At 29.1% G+C, this 21426-nt stretch overlaps 1 protein-coding gene across 1 annotated transcript; it reads left to right on the top strand.

Moving 5' to 3' along the window:
- The first annotated feature begins 402 nt into the window (after positions 1–402).
- On the top strand, positions 403–15943 carry LOC142238884 (uncharacterized). The gene is made up of 3 exons (XM_075310611.1): positions 403–615; positions 8486–8547; positions 15401–15943. The coding sequence occupies exons 1-3, from the start codon at positions 595–597 to the stop codon at positions 15729–15731; spliced, it is 414 nt and encodes a 137-aa protein (XP_075166726.1). The 5' UTR covers positions 403–594; the 3' UTR covers positions 15732–15943.
- The last annotated feature ends 5483 nt before the right edge of the window (positions 15944–21426 follow it).

Below are 21426 nucleotides of genomic sequence, written 5' to 3'. Positions count from 1 at the left end.
TCACTTCAGTGTGACTAACACTAGGCCTATAAAACCGGCAGCAACCCCTGTTATTTAGCAGCAGAAGAGTGTCAGTTACTCTTTTTTTTGCTTCCCTCAATCAAAAGAGATTAACTGAAATTTCCTTTGCAGTTAACTGAATGTGATTACTGTTATGGTTTCGATGTAGTGTATGTTATGGCAGCGCGGTCGACGATAATGATGACGCTACTTTAGTTACTCTCTTTATTTTAAAATAAACCACCAACAGCCAATACTCCAGCCGACTTTTCGCTTTAGTTTGGGCAAGCAACAATAAAAAAATAGCGGCTGTAATAATAATGCCAACAACATCAACAATGGAGGCATAAAATGAATTGCTTTAGACCATCCATGGTCTTCATATATAAAAACCAAATGCAAACCATGTTTGGTTATCAGTTCAATTCAATTTTGGCACTGCACTAAAGAAACACCATTGACAACTAAAACGCATCCAAAGTGTTTTTAGTTTAAAAAGGATTTATTTCTCCTCCCAAAAGGATATTTTGCTGAAAATCGTGTATTGAGTCTTTAAGACAAACTCCCCCAATAGAAAAAAATCCATTCATAAATATGACCACCTTTAAGATAATCGTAAGTTTTATTCTACAATCAAGTGAAAATCTAAATAAACAAAATTCGAAAAAAAATCGCAATAAAGTGTAAATTAAAAAAAATCGAATGCAAAAATATTAAAAAAAAAATTATTGACATTAAAAGAAATGGACTATGGTGACACCTAATGTGCTTTCAATTCACTGATATTGTATGTTCTTGGAATTTTAAGTGTCTGACAATGAAATCAAATAGAAAAACAAAACAATCAACCATTCTGCTAGACTTAATTGTTACCATGATCGATTTCATTGAGAGCTTTGTCCATTCTCGTGGGAAAGTGATTGCACAATGTCGTTTATTTTTTGTCACATTTTGTGTTTTTTACACGTGTATACCGGCTATTATTCTTGTCCAGCAATTCAAGTGCCAAGAGAATTAAGTCACGTTCTATTCACGTAACACAAAACAAGAATGAATGAATGAGATACAAAAAAAACAGTAATGACAACTAGTTGAAGTGAAAATTTATCCAATGTTTTAGAATGCTCTAAATGTGCTGCGGTATCGCGTTATTCGAAAAGATCGGTAATTTCTATTAACAGTTTTTATTCAGGATGTACAGTGGGTCAAAATAGAATAAATGCTTTTAAATTGTCCATCATATGATGGAGTGAAAATAGATCCAATATTATAGAATGTTTCACATGTGGTTTAGTACAACATATGTACGTATTTTTGAAGACTCTTTTTTACTGGTCTTATACAGGATATACAGTGGGGCCAAGAAGATGAATAATTTTTCTATCATCCACTATATGAGGTTTTGTAATTTCGTGAAACATTCTTGATCATCGTGAGATTTTGGTTTTAAGTCAATCTTCAATCTTAAGTCAATCTTCCTTTTGTTATAATAACCTGCCTAAAATTTGGCTACAGCATATTCTGTAGTGTAATACAAGCTTGGGTCAAATATTTCAGGCCAACAAGTAAATGAGGTAGACTCTGTATAAATCATATTTCAACATTATTATGAAAATTTAATGTAATCTGTAAGATCATAAGATCATAGCTCGGTAGATGTAAATAAATAAATAAATAAACAAGACATTACTTTTAATGTACATTCAAAAATTCTCTTCTATATATGAAATTAATTTTCACTTCACAAGAAGTTCTTTTGAGGACATATATAAAAAGCCTTTGTTTGTTGTTGCACTTTTCGCAATAAATTTAAATTTTCTGAATTTCGCTGTGTATAAAATAGAATAAGGGAAACTTTAAAAAAAAATATTTGAAAATTGTAACGATCAATTTTCGACAGATGTGTATTTTGTACTAACCCAGCAAAAATATTGGAAGTTGTTCCACAAACATTTCTTTTAAAGGACAATGCGGAATCCCCGATCGATTTTTTCCACTTCCATTGCAGTCCTTTTGGAGAAGTCCACAAACATTTCTTTTAAAGTGCATCTCGGTATTCCCCACCGATTTTTTTCCACTTCCGATTAGATTCCCAGCAAAAAAAAAAAATTGGAATTTCTTCTAAAGGCACAACTTTAAAACCACTTCCAAAAATGTCCTCCCAAAGATTTTTTATTTTATCTGCACAGGAAGTTCATTTTAGCCAATTTTTTTTTATAACTCGGTTTTTTCATATTTTTAATGGGAAATTTAATTTTTTTGTTTCAAATAGAATAAAAGCAGATTAAGAATTAATAAAATGGTACAAATTATTTACATTTTGCGATATAAAATGCTAAATCCATTGTAGAAAAATTGCGAATTTTTGAAAATATTTGATGGTATACGTTTCAGACAAGCATTAACAGGTTGGCTGATAAGTCCCCTGTCTAACAAAGAAAAACAATTTTTTTTTGTCAAAATTCGTTTTTATTATTCAACATAGTTCGCTTCAAGAGCGATACAACGATTATAACGACCTTCAAATTTTTTCCCTGCGAGCATCCTTTTGAGGTCTGAGAACAAGAAAAAGTCGCTGGGGCCAGATCTGCAGAATACGGTGGGTGGGGAAGCAATTCGAAGCCAAATTCATGAATTTTTTGCCATCGTTCTCAACGACTAGTGGCACGGTGCGTTGCCTTGGTGGAACAACACTTTTTTCTTCTTCATATGGGGCCGTTTTGCCGCGATTTCGACCTTCAAACGCTCCAATAACGCCATATAATAGTCACTGTTGATGGTTTTTCCCTTCTCAAGATAATCGATAAAAATTATTGCATGCGCATCCCAAAAAACAGAGGCCATTACTTTGCCAGCGGACTTTTGAGTCGTTCCACGCTTCGGAGACGGTTCAACGGTCGCTGTTCACTCAGCCGACTGTCGATTGGACTCAGGAGTGTAGTGATGGAGCCATGTTTCATCCATTGTCGCATATCGATGGAAAAACTCGGAATTAACAGCTGCTAACACCGCTCAGAATCATCAACACGTTGTTGTTTCTGGTCAAATGTGAGCTCGCGCGGCACCCATTTTGCACAGAGCTTCCGCATATCCAAATATTGATGAATGATATGACCAACACGTTCCTTGATATCTTTAAGGCCTCTGCTATCTCGATCAACTTCATTTTACAGTCATTCAAAATCATTTTGTGGATTTTTTTGATGTTTTCGTCTGTAACCACCTCTTTCGGGCGTCCACTGCGTTCACCGTCCTCCATGCTCACTTTTGAATTTTGCCTACCAATCAATTATTGTTGATTTCCCTGATATCAAGCCAAGTTTTTGATTCCACCGTATTTTTTCCCTTCAGAAAACAGTATTTTATCAAAACACGAAATTCCTTTTTTTTCTTCCATTTTTTCACAATAACAAAAGTTGCTTCACAAAAGACGCTCTATCTCACAAACTAATTGACTTACACAAACTAACTAATTTTGACACGAATCATTTGAAGGTTGGTACTATATAAAAATAATATGAATTTAATACTAGCGACGCCATCTATGTGTCAGACCGGGGACTTATCAGCCAACCTGTTAGAATGCATTAAAAATCATAAAAAATTGTAAAAATTATTTATTTGTCAAAATATCACAAAATTTCTTAATTCACAACCAAAACACTGAATTCGGACAACACCTTAAGAAGTGATGCAAATTCAGTGCAACGGCTGTTGAAATGGTGGACATCCGTACTATCCCAGCAAACAAATTTGCAAGTTCTTGTAAAGGCACAACTTTAAGTGATGCAAATTCAGTGCAACGGCTGTTGAAATGGTGGACATCCGTCCTATCCCAGCAAACAAATTTGCAAGTTCTTGTCAAGGTACAACTTTAAAAGAACTTCAAAAAATGCCCTCCCAAAGATGTTCTTTATTTTTACTGCACAGGAAGTTCATTTTAGTCAATTTTTTTATAACTCGATTTTTTCATATTTTTAAACGGAAATTTAAAATTTCATTGTTTCAAATCGGTTAAAAACAGAGTAAGAATTAATAAAATGGTACAAATTATTTAAATTTAACCAAAAAAATTCTAAATCATTTCTCGAAAAATTGCGAATTTTTGAAAATATTTGATGATAAACGTTCCAGACAAGCGTAATAATGCATAAAAAATCATAAAAAAAATAAAAATTATTTATTTGTGAAAATATCAAAAAATTTCTTAAGTCACATCCAAAACACTGAATTCGCCTCACACCTTAGGAAGTGATGCAAATTCAGTGCAGTGGCTGTTGAAATAGTGGACACCCATCCTATGTTAATGTTAGATTCATCGCTTCTGACGCTTTTCATCCTTGGCTTGTCATCCCAGCAAAAAAACGTCGCCAAAAAAGTAGTGAAAATGTTCTTTTTGGATCCGGAAGTGGTGCCAAATTGACGCAGAAGCGATGAATTTAACATGGGCTTGTCATAGGACGGAAGTCCTCAATTTCAACAGCCGTTGTACTGAATTTGCATCACTTTTTTAGGTGTGATCCGAATTCAATGTTTTGGATGTAAATTAAAAAACTCTGTGATATTTTGTCAAAAAAATAATTTTTATATTTTTTTTTTAATTTTTAATGGATTCTAACGCTTGTCGGAAACGTTTGACCTCAAATATTTTCAAAAATTCACAATTTTTTTAGATTGGATTTAGCATTTTTTCGACAAAATTTAAATGATTTGTACCATTTTATGGATTCTTACTCTGTTTTTAACCTATTTGAAACAAAAAAAGTTAAAATTACCCAATTAAAGTATGAAAAAACCAAGTTATAAAAAATTAAATTAAAAGTACTTCCTGGGTAGTTAAAATAAAGAACATCATTGGGAGTGCATCTTCTGGAAGAGCTTTTAAAGTTGTGCCTTTGGAAGAACTTCTAAATTTTTTTGCTGGGCTATTCAATCTATTGTGTATATGGAAATGTAAATATAGGAATGCCATATAATAATTTGAACGGATATAATCCCTTAAATATTGTTAGCTGATCAGCGGATATTAATGAAAAGACAAGAAAATGGGCTGCTATATGCTGGACCACTGACCATATTCGCTATATTAGAGCCATTTGACTTCTTTTTCCAGTTTCAATTATGTCTTCAGTTGTATGAGAAGATCATCACTCCCACGGAAGCCTATAGTCGATTAGTAGGTCAAGTTGAATTGACAAAATTTTCAAAAAACGAAAAATAGGTTAGTCGTGAACCCTATATGTCATTAAAACCAATTTAACTCTTTTTTGTTCATGTAATTATTCGTTTTTTTTTTTTGGAAAATTTTCTTGACTTTAAAATTGTTTGCGTATGTTAGTTAAATTAACTAAAAATGAGGTAAAATTTATACACAAATGAAACATAACAATTTACATAATTCGTGTTTCCCACAAAATAGTTCAGAATTTCTTAAAAATTTTAAATTTTACCAATAATGCACCCATCTTGAACTTCATATGACACTAAAGACATTTTTGCAATTTTGAACTCCAATTTTTTCCTTCACACTACGTTGAAAATATTTATTTTTGTGAAATCGTCGTGACATCAGTGTTTGTAGTACTGTTTAGTTAGAATTGTTTAAAATAACCTCATTTTTTCTAAAATTAACCAACTTTTTCCTTCCTGGTGGTGTCACTGTTTTTTTAGTTTATATTCATAAAACCCAATTTTCAAAGATACTGCGTTAACATTTGTTTAAAACATAACCCGATATTTTTTCAATTGGACATAATTACTTGTTACTCATATATATCTGTAACACTCTGTTGTGAATGATAACTCTTAAACTTAATGAAAATATTGCTCGATATAACATTTGCAATGAATCGGTCCTTTTCAAGAAAATTTACGATACCATCCAAGAAGAAAGACGGACATAGAGACTCCATTCATCCCATGAAAGATATTTATATTTTTTTTTTGTTTTATATCAATCCAGCTTTCATTATATTTGTTTTTTATGCTTAGATTATTGTAAGATAAATCTAAAATGTTTAAACAATAATTCAGTAATTCCTATATGATTTATGACGAGAACATTAATATCGAAACAAAAGACTTAAGACACAAACTTTTTTATAAAAACTTAATGAATAGCACAAAACACTTAGATTATCGATGGAAGATAAATACTAGCAATAATGTTAACTATGTTTGAGGTAATTTATTGCATTGCAAAGCCAACATGGGGATTTGCTAGAACAAAAGACTTAAGAAACAAACTCAAGGCAATGAAATAATTAAAAAATAATTTACAAAAAAACAGCTCTTAAGAAAAATATATCAATTGTAACAAGAAAATAATTAAATAAGTTTAAATACTTCAATTATTTATAAATAAAAAATAATTACTATCTACTAAAATATATGTATTGCCAATAAATCCGGTAAAGGAAATTAAACCTTTTTATACCCAGCGCCACACTGTGGAACAGGGTATTATAAGTTAGTGCATATGTTTGCAATACACAGAAGGAAACGAGATGGACACATGGTGTCTTTGGCAATAATGCTCAGGGTGGGTCCCTGAGTCGATCTAGCCATGTCCGTCTGTCCGTCCGTCTGTCTGTCTGTCCGTCCGTCTGTCTGTGAACACATTTTTGTTATCAAAGTCCAAGTCGCAGTTTAAGTCCAATGGCAGAAGTTCCTGCTTTGGGTCAGAATAGAACCCTATTGATTTTGGAAGAAATCGGTTCAGATTTAGATATAGATGCGATATATATTTTCGCCCGATATGGACTTATATGGCCCCAGAAACCAGAGTTTTACCCTAATTTGTTTGAAATTTTACACCAGGAGGATAATAAGTACTATAGTCAGGTGTGTCAAATTTTATTGAAATCGGTTCAGATTTAGATATAGCTCCCATATATATCTTTCGCCCGATATGGACTAATACGGTCCCAGAAGGCAGAGTTTTACCCCAATTTGGTTGAAATTTTGCACTAGGAGTAAAATTAGTGGTGTAGTCAAGTGTGCCAAATTTTATTGAAATCGGTTCAGATTTAGATATAGCTCCCATATATTCGCTTTCGCCCGATTTACACTTATATGACCACAGTGGCCAATCTTTTACTCCGATTTAATTGAAATTTTGCACAGGGAGTAGAATTAGCATTGTTGCTATGCGTGCCAAATTTGGTTGAACTCGGTTCAGATTTAGATATAGCTCCCACATATAGCTTTCGCCCGATTTACACTCATATGACCACAGAGGCCAATTTTTTGCTCCGATCTAGTTAAAACTTGGCACAGGGAGTAGAATTAGCATTGCAGCTATACGTGCCAAATTTGGTTGAAATCGGTTCAGATTTAGATATAGCATATATAGCTTTCGCCCGATTTACACTCATATGACCACAGAGGCCAATTTTTTGCTCCGATTTAGTTGATTTTTTTTTTGTAGTTTGGGAGTCACCGTGGTGCAATGGTTAGCATGCCCACCTTGGATACACAAGGTCGTGGGTTCGATTCCTGCTTCGACCGAACATCAAAAAGTTTTTCAGCGGTGGATTATCCCACCTCAATAATGCTGGTGACATTTCTGAGGGTTTCAAAGCTTCACTAAGTCGGCTATAAAAAGGAGGTCCCTTGTCATTGTGCTTAACATGGAATCGGGCAGCACTCAGTGATAAGAGAGAAGTTCACCAATGTGGTATCACAATGGACTGAATAGTCTAAGTGAGCCTGCTACATCGGGCTGCCACCTAACCTAACCTAGTTGAAATTTTGCACAGGGAGTAGAATTAGCATTTTAGCTATGCGTGCCAAATTTGGTTGAAATCGGTTCAGATTTAGATATAGCTCCCATATATATATGTTTTTCTGATTTCGACAAATATAGTCAAAATACTAACATTTTGCTTGTAACATCGCCACTGCTTAGTCGAAAAGTTGTAAAAATGACTCTAATTTTCCTGAACTTCTAATACATATATATCGAGCAATATCATAAATAAATAAACTGTTGCGAAGTTTCCTTAAAATTGCTTCAGATTTAAATGTTTCCCATATTTTTTTTTACTAACATTGTGTTCCACCCTAGTACATTAGCCGACTTAAATTTTGAGTCTATAGATTTTGTAGAAGTCTATCAAATTCTGTCCAGATCGAGTGATATTTAAATGTATGTATTTGGGGCAAACCTTTATATATAGCCCCCAACACATTTGACGGATTTGATATAGTATCGAAAATTTAGATCTACAAAGTGGTGCAGGGTATAATATAGTCGGCCCCGCCCGACTTTAGAGTTTCCTTACTTGTTTTCTTTATATCTTTTATTGATTTTGTTTGTTTTTTTCAATTTCAATTTCTCTCCCACAATTTCTATTTCCACTTCAATAATCATTGCGGCTTTGTTTTTTGTACATAGCTATAATTAAATTAATTTACATTGATGGCTAAACATTGTTGTTGTCTTTTGTGTTTATTTATTTATTTTTTTTTTTTTTAATTTTAGATGCTCTTGGCAGCTATGCTTGGCTTGGCTTGTGGCTCTCCAGGAGGCTTCTTTGGCAAACAGTAAGTGAAATAATAATAATAATATTACCATATACCTTAACAATTGTCTTGCATTTCATTTCATTGGCGAATGTTCACATAATTATGGATGTCTATTACAGCATAGCAAACAGAGTGATTCAATGTTGTATACAAAAAAACAATGAATTAAAACAACAATTTAACTCTATAGGATTTAGACACATTGCTAGTTCGATATAACAGACCACAATATTTCTTTATGATAAATTAAAAAAAAAAATAAAAATGCAATACCGGTTAGAAAACAAAAGAAAAACTAACTCTAGATTATAGTGATACATATGTGTTTGTATGCATATGAAAATCTATATCATAATTCCACATCTTTTCAATACAAAAAATATAAGCTCTCATAACCATAATATAATACATGTTACAACATCGGTCTCTAAAGTGAATGTATCCTTATAGTTTTTCCTTTTGCTGTTGTTTCCATCCTCTTTTTCCCGTTTTACGATTACCACGAGACGATTGTTGGGTATGGTGCCGTGTTTTTTTATTGTATTAATTTTCAAATCAATTTCATTACTTGGGAAATTATTATGAATGAAAAATCTCACTTCGTTGATACACATAAACGTGTATTTAATGGTCTTCTAATTTAGCATTGCCAATGGTTAATTAACACTTTGTGAAGCGAAAAATGAATTGTAGCTATTAGAGTCGATAACAGTGTCTAAAAGTAGAAAGAGACGATTAATTTCATATTTGAATAAAGACGGAAGGCTTAAAGGGCGCAATCAATTAGGGCTATGCTTTCTGCACCCAGATATCGAAACCTTCAAAACTAAGTACAAGAATCATTCTCTAGTACCTAAATTCTATGTCAATGGATTAATTAAATCCATATAAAAAATGTGGTTACTCTTCCGGGCTTCTGGCAAAGGGAACCCGTTTAAATATCAAACGCCTTCATAAAGGTTGATTTTTTATATGAAAACTTTTATTTAAATCCATATTACGGTCTATATAATTTAATGTTCGAGGATTATTTCATACAAATATTGACGCGACTGTGCCTTAAATAGTCCATCCGCTTTGTCCAATTTTGGAATACTCTTTGCCATATTTCGCCCGGTGTTTCACGTATAAATGTTTCAATGTTGTCTTCCATTACATCAATTGAAGCTGGCTTGTATTTATAGACATGAACTTTAAAATTGTCTACAGACGTCAAATCACACGATCTAGGTGGTAAATTGACCGAACGTGAAATAAATGTGCATCGAACTCGCCTCTCAATAACTCCATTGTTACGCGTACTGTGTGGCATGTGGCAAACAAAAGTTGGATTTTTTTTTGGGCAAACAAAAGTTGGAATAAATGTGCATCGAACTCGCCTCTCAATAACTCCATTGTTACGCGTACTGTGTGGCATGTGGCAAACAAAAGTTGGATTTTTTTTGGGCAAACATAAGTTGGATTTCATCTGAAGATAGCGCTCTCCATTCACAGTGTCGTTATGACTCGCATCATCTTTGAAGAGCTGCAGCCCATAAACATCGACAAACTATACCTTTTTTAAGGCATATGTAGCTTTTCCAATGCTTCTGGCTTATGTTCACTCCAAACTCGACAATTCTGCTTATCTACGTACCCATAGACCCAAAAATGAGATTTATCGCTGAACAAAATGAACTTTCTTAATAGAGCACTCATTTTGACGATTCATGATTATATTATAGAACAAACTGAAAATGTTTGACACAATTGAATCCCTTTTTATTCCCTTCAAGTTAATAATTCTATTACATTAATAACAAATGGGGTTCGCCGTCCGGTAACGGTTGCCACTCGATCCAAAACAAAATTACCAAAATTTGTAGAAATTTATTTTTTTGTCAAAATTTTATTTCTATAAAAAATTTGTCAAAATTTTATTTCTATAGAAAATTTTGTCCAAATATTATTTCTATAGAAAATTTTGTCCAAATTTTATTTCTATAGAAAATTTTGTCAAAATTTTATTTTTTTAAAAAATTTTGTCAAAAGTTTATTTCTACAGAAAATGTTGTCAAAATTTTTGTTCTTATAAAAAATGTTGTCAAAATTTTATTTCTATAGAAAATGTTGTCAAAATTTTATTCCTATATAAAATTTTGTCAAAATTGTATGTTTATAAAAATTTTGTCAAAATTTTATGTCTTGAAAATTTTGTCAAAATTTTATTTCTATAGAAAACTTTGTCAAAATTGTATTTCTATAGAAAATTTTGCCCAAATGTTATTTCTATAGGAAACTTTGTAAAAATTTTATTCTTATGGAAAATATTGTAAAAATTTTATATCTATAGAAAATTTTGTTAAAATTATATTTCTTTAAAAAAATTTATCAAAATTTTATTTCTATAGAAAATTTTGTCAAAATTTTATTTCTACAGAAAATTTTGCCCAAATGTTATTTCTATAGGAAACTTTGTAAAAAATTTATTCTTATAGAAAATTTTGTAAAAATCTTATTTCTATAGAAAATTTTGTCAAAATTATATTTCTATCGAAAATTTTGTCACAATTTTATTTCTACAGAAAATTTTTTCAAAATTTTACTTCTATAGAAATTTTATTTGTATAGCAAATTTTGTCAAAATTTTATTTCTACAGAAAATGGTGTCAAAATTTTATGTTTATAAAAATTTTGTCAAAATTTTATTTCTATAGCATATTTTGTCAAAATTTTATTTCTATAGAAAATTATATCAAAATTTTATTTCTATAGAAAATTTTGTCAAAATTATATTTCTATAGAAAATTTTGTCACAATTTTATTTCTACAGAAATTTTTTTCAAAATTTTACTTCTATAGAAATTTTATTTGTATAGCAAATTTTGTCAAAATTTTATTTCTATAGAAAACATTGTCAAAATTTTATTTCTATAGCAAATGTTGTCAAAATTTTATTCTTATAGAAAATTTTGTCAAAATTGTATGTCTATAAAAATGTTGTCAAAATTTTATTTCAATAGAAAATTTTGTCAGAATTTTATTTCTATAGAAAACCTTTTCAAAATTTTGTTTTTATAAAAAATGTTGTCAAAATTTTATTTCTATAGAAAATGTTGTCAACATTTTATGTCTATAAAAATTTTGTGATAATTTTATTTCTATAGAAAATTTTGTCAAAATTTTATTTCTATAAAAATTTTGTCAAAATTTTATTTTTATAGAAAATTTTGTCACAATCTTATCTCGGTAGAAAATTTTGTCAAAATCTTATTTCAATTAAATTTTGTTACAATTTTATTTCTGTAGAAAATTTTGTCAAAATTTTATTTCTATAGAAAATTTTGTCAGAATTTTATTTCTATAGAAAACCTTTTCAAAATTTTATTTTTATAAAAAATTTTGTCAAAATTGTATTTCTACAGAAAATTTTGGCAAAATTGTATTCTTATAGAAAATATTGTCAAAATTTTATGTCTATAAAAATTTTTATCAAATTTTATTTCTATAGAAAATTTTGTCAAAATTTTATTTCTATAGAAAATTTTGTCACAATTTTATTTATATAGAAAATTTAGTCAAAATTTTATTTATATAGAAAATTTTGTCAAAATTTTATTTATATAGAAAATTTGATCAAAATTTTATTTCTATGGAAAATTTTGTCAAAATTTTATTTCTATAGAAAATTTTGTCAAAATTTGATTTCTATAGAAAATTTTGCCAAAATTTCATGTCTATAACAATTTTATATTTATAAAAATTTTGTCAAAATTTTATTTCTATAGAAAATTTTGTCAAAATTTTATTTCTACAGAAAATTTTGTCAAAATTTTATTCTTATAGAAAGTTTTGTCAAAATTTCATGTCTATAACAATTTTATCAAAATTTTATGTCTATAAAAATTTTGTCAAAATTTTATGTTTATAAAAATTTTGTCAAAATTTTATTTCTATAGAAAATTTTGTCTAAATGTTATTTCTATAGGAAACTTTGTCACAATTTTATTTCGGTAGAAAATTTTGTCAAAATTTTATTTCTATAGAAAATTTTGTCCAAATTTTATTTCTATAGAAAATCTTGTCAAAATTTTATTTTTATAGAAAATATTGTCAAAATTTTATTTCTGTAGAAAATATTGTCAAAATTTTATTTCTATAAAAAATTTTGTGAAAATTAAGTTTCTCACTCAAAAGACCCTATTGTGAAATGAAAATTAAATCCATGTTTACAAGACCTTATTTGAATACCTTTGAAAGAACTTCCCAAAAAATATTTATAAAAAAAAGATCCCTGTTTTCAAAATTTTGAGCATCCAAAAATGCTTACTTTTAGTACGATATATATCCCAATATCGTTCATACCAGTCCACATTTTGATATCGTCCCCAAGTAGACCGATTTCTTCATGTTATTTAGAGAGCATCTAGAATACAAATATCCGACTTTCTTGATGTGTATCCATCTAGTGTTATTTTGGACCAATAAGAACTCGTCAAGATGAGATTTCTAATCTGGAATTTTGGAATTTTTAATTTAAGTCACATCTAAATCAATATGCCTAGAATACGTTTTATTGCCTAGAAGTCACTGTTTTTCGCCCCATACACAGATATACAGATTCAAATTTCAAATTCCCATTTTATTCTGCTGAATATATGAATCTAGCTGAAAATATTTAAATTGTTTTATACATCCCTTATTAATTACCCAGCAAAAAAAAAATGGAAGTACTTCTAAAGGCGCATCTTTAAAAACGCTTCCAAAAATGTCATCCCAAAGATGTTCTTTATTTAAACTACTCATGAAGTTCTTTTAGTTCAATTGTTTATAACTTGATTTTCTATATATTTTAAAAACAGAGAAAGAAATAATGAAATGGTACAAATTATTTAAATTTTGTCGAAAAAAATCCTAAATCCATTCTACAAAAATGTCGAAGTTTTGAAAATATTTGAGGTCAAGCGTTGCACTAAAAATCATTAAAAAATTAAAAGTTATTTATTTATCAAAATATCACAAAATTTGGATCACACCTAAAGAAGTGATGGATATTCAGTGTAACGGCTGCTGAAATTGTCGACATCCGTCCTATGACAAGCCCATGGTAAATTCATCGCTTTTGTGCTAATTTTGAACTACTTCCGGATTCAAAAAGAAAATTTTCATTACTTTTTTGGCGACGAATTTTTTTTTTTGCTGGGTACCATTATTTGTTTATTATATTTTCAATACTATCCAACATCTATTATCAATGGATTTAGTTTTTATTATTTTTTAGGTGATTTAGCTTTGTTTTAATTTCGTTTCAAACAATTCCCACTCATAATGTTTATTGGTTCATGTCTACCTCACTTCCGGTTCAAGGCTATTATTAACATAACATTGGCACCCACAATGGGTTAATATACATCTCATATGTGGAATGCCATAACAAAATACTATTGGAATAAATTTACCATAGCCAAGAAAACAAAGAAAAGAAAAGAGAAATATTTGATTTGCTACAGATTTAGCAAATAATTGTCAGTCTCCTTGTTTAAGTTTGTTGTGTCTTTATAGTTTTTGTGTTACTTTTTTCTTTAATTATTTACTGCATTTTTTTCATTTTGTTTATAATTGTTTTGCCATTTGCCGATAAAAGTGTCTGCAATAAAAAGTTTTTGTTATTATTGTTGCTAGGGGGGGTTTTCAAAACAGATACAATTACAGTTCGTTGGCACGAGTTTGATGAAATATATGCGACTTCCAAGTTGTCACAAATCCAAACACCCCAAAAAAAAACTACAGCTTAAAATAAAATGAAATTCACTGCCGCATTGCCGGACATAATGCACTTGGCCACAACATATTTTACAAAAATTAAACGCTATACTAAAATAATTAGTGGATTTCATGACATAATTAAAATTCATAAGTGGTTGTGAGTTCAAATTTGCACCATCTCGCAATTAAAGCTGTAAACTGGGGTTTGGCGCTATGCATAGAAATGTCCACATTTTTCCATATATACAAAATGATGGGAGCCCTATAATGCTGCTATTATTTTATAGTCTGTCCATCTTCTGTCTAGCCTCAAGTTCAGAAATGACATTAAAAATAATGTACATATATAAAAAAAATGTTTAAAACATTTTCACTTTCATTAATATCCAAGGGAAGTAGACCTGCCCTCACATTAAATGTCATTAAATATAAATTTGTTTGCCAAATATAAAAAACAAAAAAATGTTTTCAAAATTTTATACAAATTTTATCAAAATTTTATTTTATTTTTATAGAAAATTTTGTCAAAATTTTATCGAAAATTTAAAACTTTAAAAAAATTTTTCCATATATACAATATGGTGGGAGCCCTATAATGCTGCTATTATTTTATAGTCTGTCCATCTTCTGTCTAACCTCAAGTTCAGAAATGACATTAAAAGAAAAAATGTTTAAAACATTTTCCCTTTCATTTATAGCCAAGGGAAGTAGACCTGCCCTCACATTAAATGTCTTTAAATATAAATTTGTTTACCAAATATAAAAAAACGTTTTCAAAATTTTATAAAAATTTTGTTAAAATTTTATTTTATTTTTATAGAAAATTTTGTCAAAATTCTATAGAAAATTTAAAATTTTAAAAAAATTTTTCCATATATACAATATGGTGGGAGCCCTATAATGCTGCTATTATTTTATAGTCTGTCCATCTTCTGTCTAACCTCAAGTTCAGAAATGATATTAAAAGAAAAAATGTTTAAAACATTTTAACTTTCATTAATATCCAAGGGAAGTAGACCTGCCCTCACATTAAATGTCATTAAATATAAATTTGTTTGCCAAATATATTTTTTTTAGTAGGTTTATTAATTTTTTTTTATTTTTTTGTATTCCCCTATTTGTTTAGCGAACATCATACTATCCACGTGCCATATAAAATTCACACCATTCATCATCATCATGTGCAAAAGGTTCCCGTAATTAAGGAAGTTGTCAAAGAGGTTCCTGTAGAGAAACTTGTGGTCAAGCAAGTCGTCAAAGAGGTTCCTGTTGAGAAAATCGTTCATGTACCCGTTGAAAAAGTTGTCCATGTCCCCGTTCATGTTCCCATACATGTTCATCATGAAAGTCATGGTCATGGTCATGGCCATGGTAGTAGCTATGGTGGCGATCACAGCAGTGAATATTTGGTTAGCAGCAGTGATTATCATAAAGGTTGGTCCTCATCTGGATGGTAATAGAATTTAAGTTGTTTCCTTTATTTTTCTTTTTTGTTCATTTTCCCTTAAACTAACATTTTAATTAAGATTTTCTAATTTGTTTGTGTTTTCGTTATTATCTGTAAATATTTTTGTTTATTTGTTTTTAGTTTTTAGTCTTCGTACTGAGTCTATATTTTGTTAGCGATAAGTTATAGTGAAATAAATAAAGCTGATCTTATTAAAAAAAAAATGTTTTTATGACTCTTATTCAATGTAGAATTACAAAAAAATTGAAAACCTCAAGGACAAAACATTTAAAAGCACGACCATGGTTTTGAATCATTAATTTTGCTACAACAAAATTTAGATAATTTTTTGTTTCTATACCCTGTGGAACAGGGCAGAGATTTGCAACACCCGGAAAGAGTCGAGATAGACAAATGGTGTTTATGGGAATAATGCTCAGGGACGGCTCCTAAATCGATCTAGCCATGTCCGTCCATCTGTCTGCGAACACATTTTTGTGATCAATGTCTGGGTTTTAGTCCGATTTCGATTTCGAATTTGGCACAAGTATTATTGGGTTAGAATAGTACCCTATTGGATTTGGAAGAAATCGGTTTAGATTTAGATATAGCTCCCATTTATATCCATCGCCCGATATACAATTATATGGCCCCAGAAGCCAGAATTTTACCCTGATTTGCTAAAATTTTTTACAAGTAGTACAATTGGTGGTATCGTAAAGTGTTCCTAATTTGGTAGAAATTGGTTCAGATTACGATATACCTCCCACATATAGCTTTCGCACTATTTACACTCATATGACCATAAAGGCCAATGTTTTACTCCGAATAACATTGAAGGATATGAGATGGTATCGCAAATGTAGATCTAAAAAGTGTACATAGTACAATCTAATATAGTGGCCGTCGTCCGATTTTAGACTTTACTTACTTGTTTGTATATTAAGTTTTGCATATCCTATGGTAAGTCTCTGAAAATTTCTAGGAATTCTTTTTACGTGTTTAATAATGACATTCATATTTTTCTATAGAAATTTTGCCAACATTTTATAGAAGATTTTGTCAAATTTTTATTTTATAAAAAAATTTGCCAAAATTTTATTTATATAAAAAATGTTGTCAAAATTTTATTTATATAGAAAATGTTGTCAAAATTTTATTTATATAGAAAATTTTGTCAAATTTTTATTTTTATAGAAAATTTTGTAAAAATTTTTTTTTTATAGAAAATTTATTAAAAAGTTTTTTTTTTCTTAGAAAATGTTGTCAACATTTTATTTCTATATAAAATTTTGTCAAAATTTTATTTCTATAGAAAATTTTGTCAAAATTGACTAAATGACAGTGGCAAAAGCCGGCTATCATAAACCTTTTTTTCGCAAGGTTCAAGTGTGGATCACTTTGGATTTAGTTAACTACCCGAATTTATTCTGATAATTAGTTGATAGTTTTGCTGCAAGTAGAGGATGCTGATGAAGAATGTGGTAATTCCGAAAAGTGCGTCCATCCAACCATCTTGCAGTCTGTAGGGCTTTGCCCAAATAAATTTGACAAACATTCTTTTCCTCTGTTGGTTAAGCTACTCTTGTAGTTTAGTCAACGCAATGATATTTAAGCTGAGATCAAAACAACAAATAAAACTTTATTTCTAAAGAAAATTTTGTCACAATTTTATTTCTGTAGAAAATTTTGTCAAAATTTTTCTTCTATAGAAAACTTTTCTATGGGTAATTTTGTCACAATTTTATTTCTATTGAAGGTTTTGTCACAATTTTATTTCTATTGAAAATTTTGTAAAAATTTTATTTCTATAGAAAATTTTGTCAAAATTTTATTTCTATAGAAAATTTGTCAAAATTTTACATTTATAGAAACTTTTGTCAAAATTTTATTTCTAAAGAAAATTTTGAAAAATTCTACTTCTGTGGAAAATTTTGTCAAAATTTTATTTCTATAAACAAATTTTATTCTGTAGAAAATGTTGTCAAAATTTGATAGAAAATTTTGTTAAAAATTTTATTTCTATAGAAAATTTGTCAAAATTTTGTCAAATTTTTAAATTTTTTGTCAAAATTGTATTTCTATACAAAATTTTGTAAAAACTTTATTTCTATGGAAAATTTTGTCAAAATTTTATTTCTGTAGAAAATTTTATCAAAAATTTATTTCTATAGAAAATTTTTTCAAAATTTTATTTCTACTGAAAATTTTGTAAAAATTTAATTTCTATGAACAATATTGTCAAAATTTTATTTCTATAGAAAATTTCGTCACAATTTTTTTCTGTACAAAAATTTATTTCTATAGAAAATTTTGTCAAAATTTTATTTCTATAGAAAATTTTGTCACAATTTTATTTCTATGAAAAATTTTGTCACAATTTTATTTCTATTGAAAATGTTGTAAAAATTTAATTTCTATAGAAAATTTTTGTTAACATTTTATTTCTATAGAAATTTTTGTCATAATATTAGTGTTTTGGAATTTTTGTCAACATTTTATTTCTAAAGAAAATTTTGTCAAAATTTTATTTTTATAAATTTTATTTTTATAGAAAATTTTGTAAAATTTTTATTTGTATAGCAAATTTTGTCAAAATTTTTTTCTATAGAAAATTTTCTCAAAATGTTATTTCAGTAGAAAATTTTGTCAAATTTTTATTTTAGTAGAAAATTTTCTCAAATTTTTATTTCTGTAGAAAATATCTTCACAATTTTATTTTTATAGAAAATTTTGTCACAATTTTATTTCGGTACAAAATTTTGTCAAAACTATATTTCTATAGAAAATTATGTTAAATTTTGTTCTATAGAAAAATTTGTCAAAATTTTATTTCTATAGAAAATTTTGTCACAATTATATTTCTATGAAAAATTTTGTCACAATTTTATTTCTATTGAAAATTTTGTAAAAAATTAAATTCTATAGAAAATTTTATCAAAATTTTATTTCTATAGAATTTTTTGTCACAATTTTAGTGTTTTAGAATTTTTGTCAAAATTTTATTTCTATACATTTTATTTTTATAGAAAATTTTGTCAATTTTTTTTAGAAAGTTTTGTCAAAATTTTATTTCTATAGGAAATTTTGTAAAATTTTTATCTCTGTAGAAAATTTTCTCAAATTTTTATTTCTGTAGAAAATTTCAAAATTTTATTTTTATAGAAAATTTGGCAAAATTTTATTTCTATAGAAAACTTTGTCAAAATTGTATTTCTATAGAAAACTTTGTCAAAATTGTATTTCTATAGAAAATTTTGTCAAAAGTTTATTTCAGTAGAAAATTTTGTCAAAATTTTATTTCTGTAGAAAATTTTGTCAGCACTTTGACAAAATTTGTTAAAATTGTTTTTCTATAGGTACTTTTTTTTTAATCGAACTTTGCATCATCTGTGAATTTCATCTTATAAATCAACATAATTCTTTAATACTTTTAATGAATTTTGGCCCAAAAAAATGTAACCACACTTTTATCTAACACATGTAAATACAAAAGGGTAATAAATTAAAATTCACAACACCTTATTTTATTATCTAGTCAAAGTTCATAAAAGTAACATTGCATGTTAATTAATTCCATGCCAACTCTGGGGTGTGTCGCCTATCACCTATAAAAGGGAATTCACGATTGTCATGAATTTTTGTTTTATTCTTTGCCAACACCTTTACATGAGGATATCCTAGAATAAAGATATTTATCAATCAAACAACAATACAATGACTAAAAGACCAATACAAAAAATAAACAAAAAATTGATCTATTGGCCTAAGAGGCTGACACCATAAAAGGTGTTACGAAAAAAAAAAACATACGAAACCCACATAAGTTACTCATAGATCATATATGACTATATATATGTTATATACGTTATACACTCTGAGAAGTACTTGTGATTAATAAAAATAATATAAAATTTTTAATAATTTTTTCTCATAATAATAATTTTTTGTCATTTGTCTATGGATACTCAAAAATACTTATAGACTAGCTCGTAAACTAAAAGTCGTATGATTCTAGTACTTCATTAAATTTGTTCAAAGACATTGATAAGTCTAAATTATGTTTAGCATTTACAGCATTATATTCAATAAGCGAACGTGTGATGGGCTCATTTCTAGAATAGTTTGTAGTATGAGTAGAGATATAAAAAGTTTCCTCATATCTAAGATATTATATTCACAGTTTTACAAAAGTTTACATACCCCTGATTTTTTTTTTTGTCTATTAACTAAAAATGTTTCTTGTTGTTGTTTACAGACCACATCAAAATAACACAAACTTCTTGAAAAATAACATAAACTTCTTAAATAACATAAACTTTTGAGTCTTTCCACACTTCGGAGACGGTTCACCGGTCGCTGTCCACTCAGCCGACTGTCGATTGGACTCAGGAGTGTAGTGATGGAGGCATGTTTCATCCCTTGTCACATATCGACGGAAAAACTCGGGTGTATTACGAGTTAACAGCAGCAAACACCGTTCAGAATGATCAACACGTTGTTGTTTTTGGTCAAATGTCGGCTCGCGCGGCACCCATTGTGCACAGAGATTCCGCATATCCAAATATTGATGAATGATATGATCAACACGTTCCTTTGATATTTTTAAGGCCTCTGCTACCTCGATCAACTTCATTTTACGTTTTTTTTTATGTTTTTTGTGGGTTTTTTTGATGTTTTCGTCGGTAACCACCTCTTTCGGGCGTCCTCAGCGTTCACCGTCCTCCGTGCTCATTTCACCTCGCTTGAATTTTGCATACCAATCAATTATTGTTGATTTACCTGGGGCAGAGTCCGGACTCATTATCAAGCCAAGTTTTTGCTTCCACCGTATTTTTTCCCCTTCAGAAAACAGTATTTTATCAAAACACGAAATTCCTTTTTTTTTCCATTTTTTTTCACAATAACAAAAGTTGCTTCACAAAAGACGCTCTATCTCGCAAACTAATTGACCTACAGACGTCAAATTTTGACACGAATCATTTGAAGGTTGGTACTATATAAAAACAAGTATATACGGCCATAAGTTCGGCCAGGCCGAATCTTATGTACCCTCCACCATGGATACCGGTGGCAAGGTATCCAGAATTGAAATATGGGGGTCGCTTATATGGGGGCTATATACAATTATGAACTTGATATGGACCAATTTTTGTGTGACTGGGGATCGATTTATCTGAGGGCCATATACAACTATAGACCGATATGGATCTAGTTAGGCATGGTTGTTAACGACGATATACTAGCACAATGGACCAAATTTCATCTCACTCGGATGAAATTTGCTCCTCCAAAAGGCTCCAAAACCAAATCTCGGGATCGGTTTATATGGGGGCTATATATGATTATGGACTGATATGGACCACTTTTGGCATGGTTGTTAAATATCATATACTATCACCACGTACCAAATTTCAAGCAGATCGGATGAATTTTGCTTCTCCAAAAGGCATCGGAGGTTAACTCTGGGGATCGGTTTATATTTTAATATTTAATATTTTATTGTGTATTTTAATAACCTGCACAACAAGAATTAATTCTTATAATTACAGTACAGACATTTAGTGTCCAACAATAACATCCTTATATTATTAATTTAAAATTATTAAATTAAAATAAAATAAATTGAACATAAAAAAACAGAAATGAACTTAACTACAACAATTGTTTGTTTGAGTAAAAAAGAAAATAAAAATGACAAATAA

The sequence above is a fragment of the Haematobia irritans genome, chromosome 5 (genome assembly GCF_050003625.1).
Source record: "Haematobia irritans isolate KBUSLIRL chromosome 5, ASM5000362v1, whole genome shotgun sequence".
NCBI lineage: Eukaryota > Metazoa > Arthropoda > Insecta > Diptera > Muscidae > Haematobia > Haematobia irritans.
This window is presented reverse-complemented; position numbering and strand designations above follow the sequence as displayed.

Bases quoted from the DNA above. Each gene is read 5' to 3' on its own strand.
- LOC142238884 (XM_075310611.1), top strand. From the start codon at position 595: ATGACCACCTTTAAGATAATC. The intron at 616-8,485 runs GTAAGTTTTATT...TTTTAATTTTAG, and splicing joins TGACCACCTTTAAGATAATC to ATGCTCTTGGCAGCTATGCT. The intron at 8,548-15,400 runs GTAAGTGAAATA...CTATTTGTTTAG, and splicing joins GGAGGCTTCTTTGGCAAACA to CGAACATCATACTATCCACG.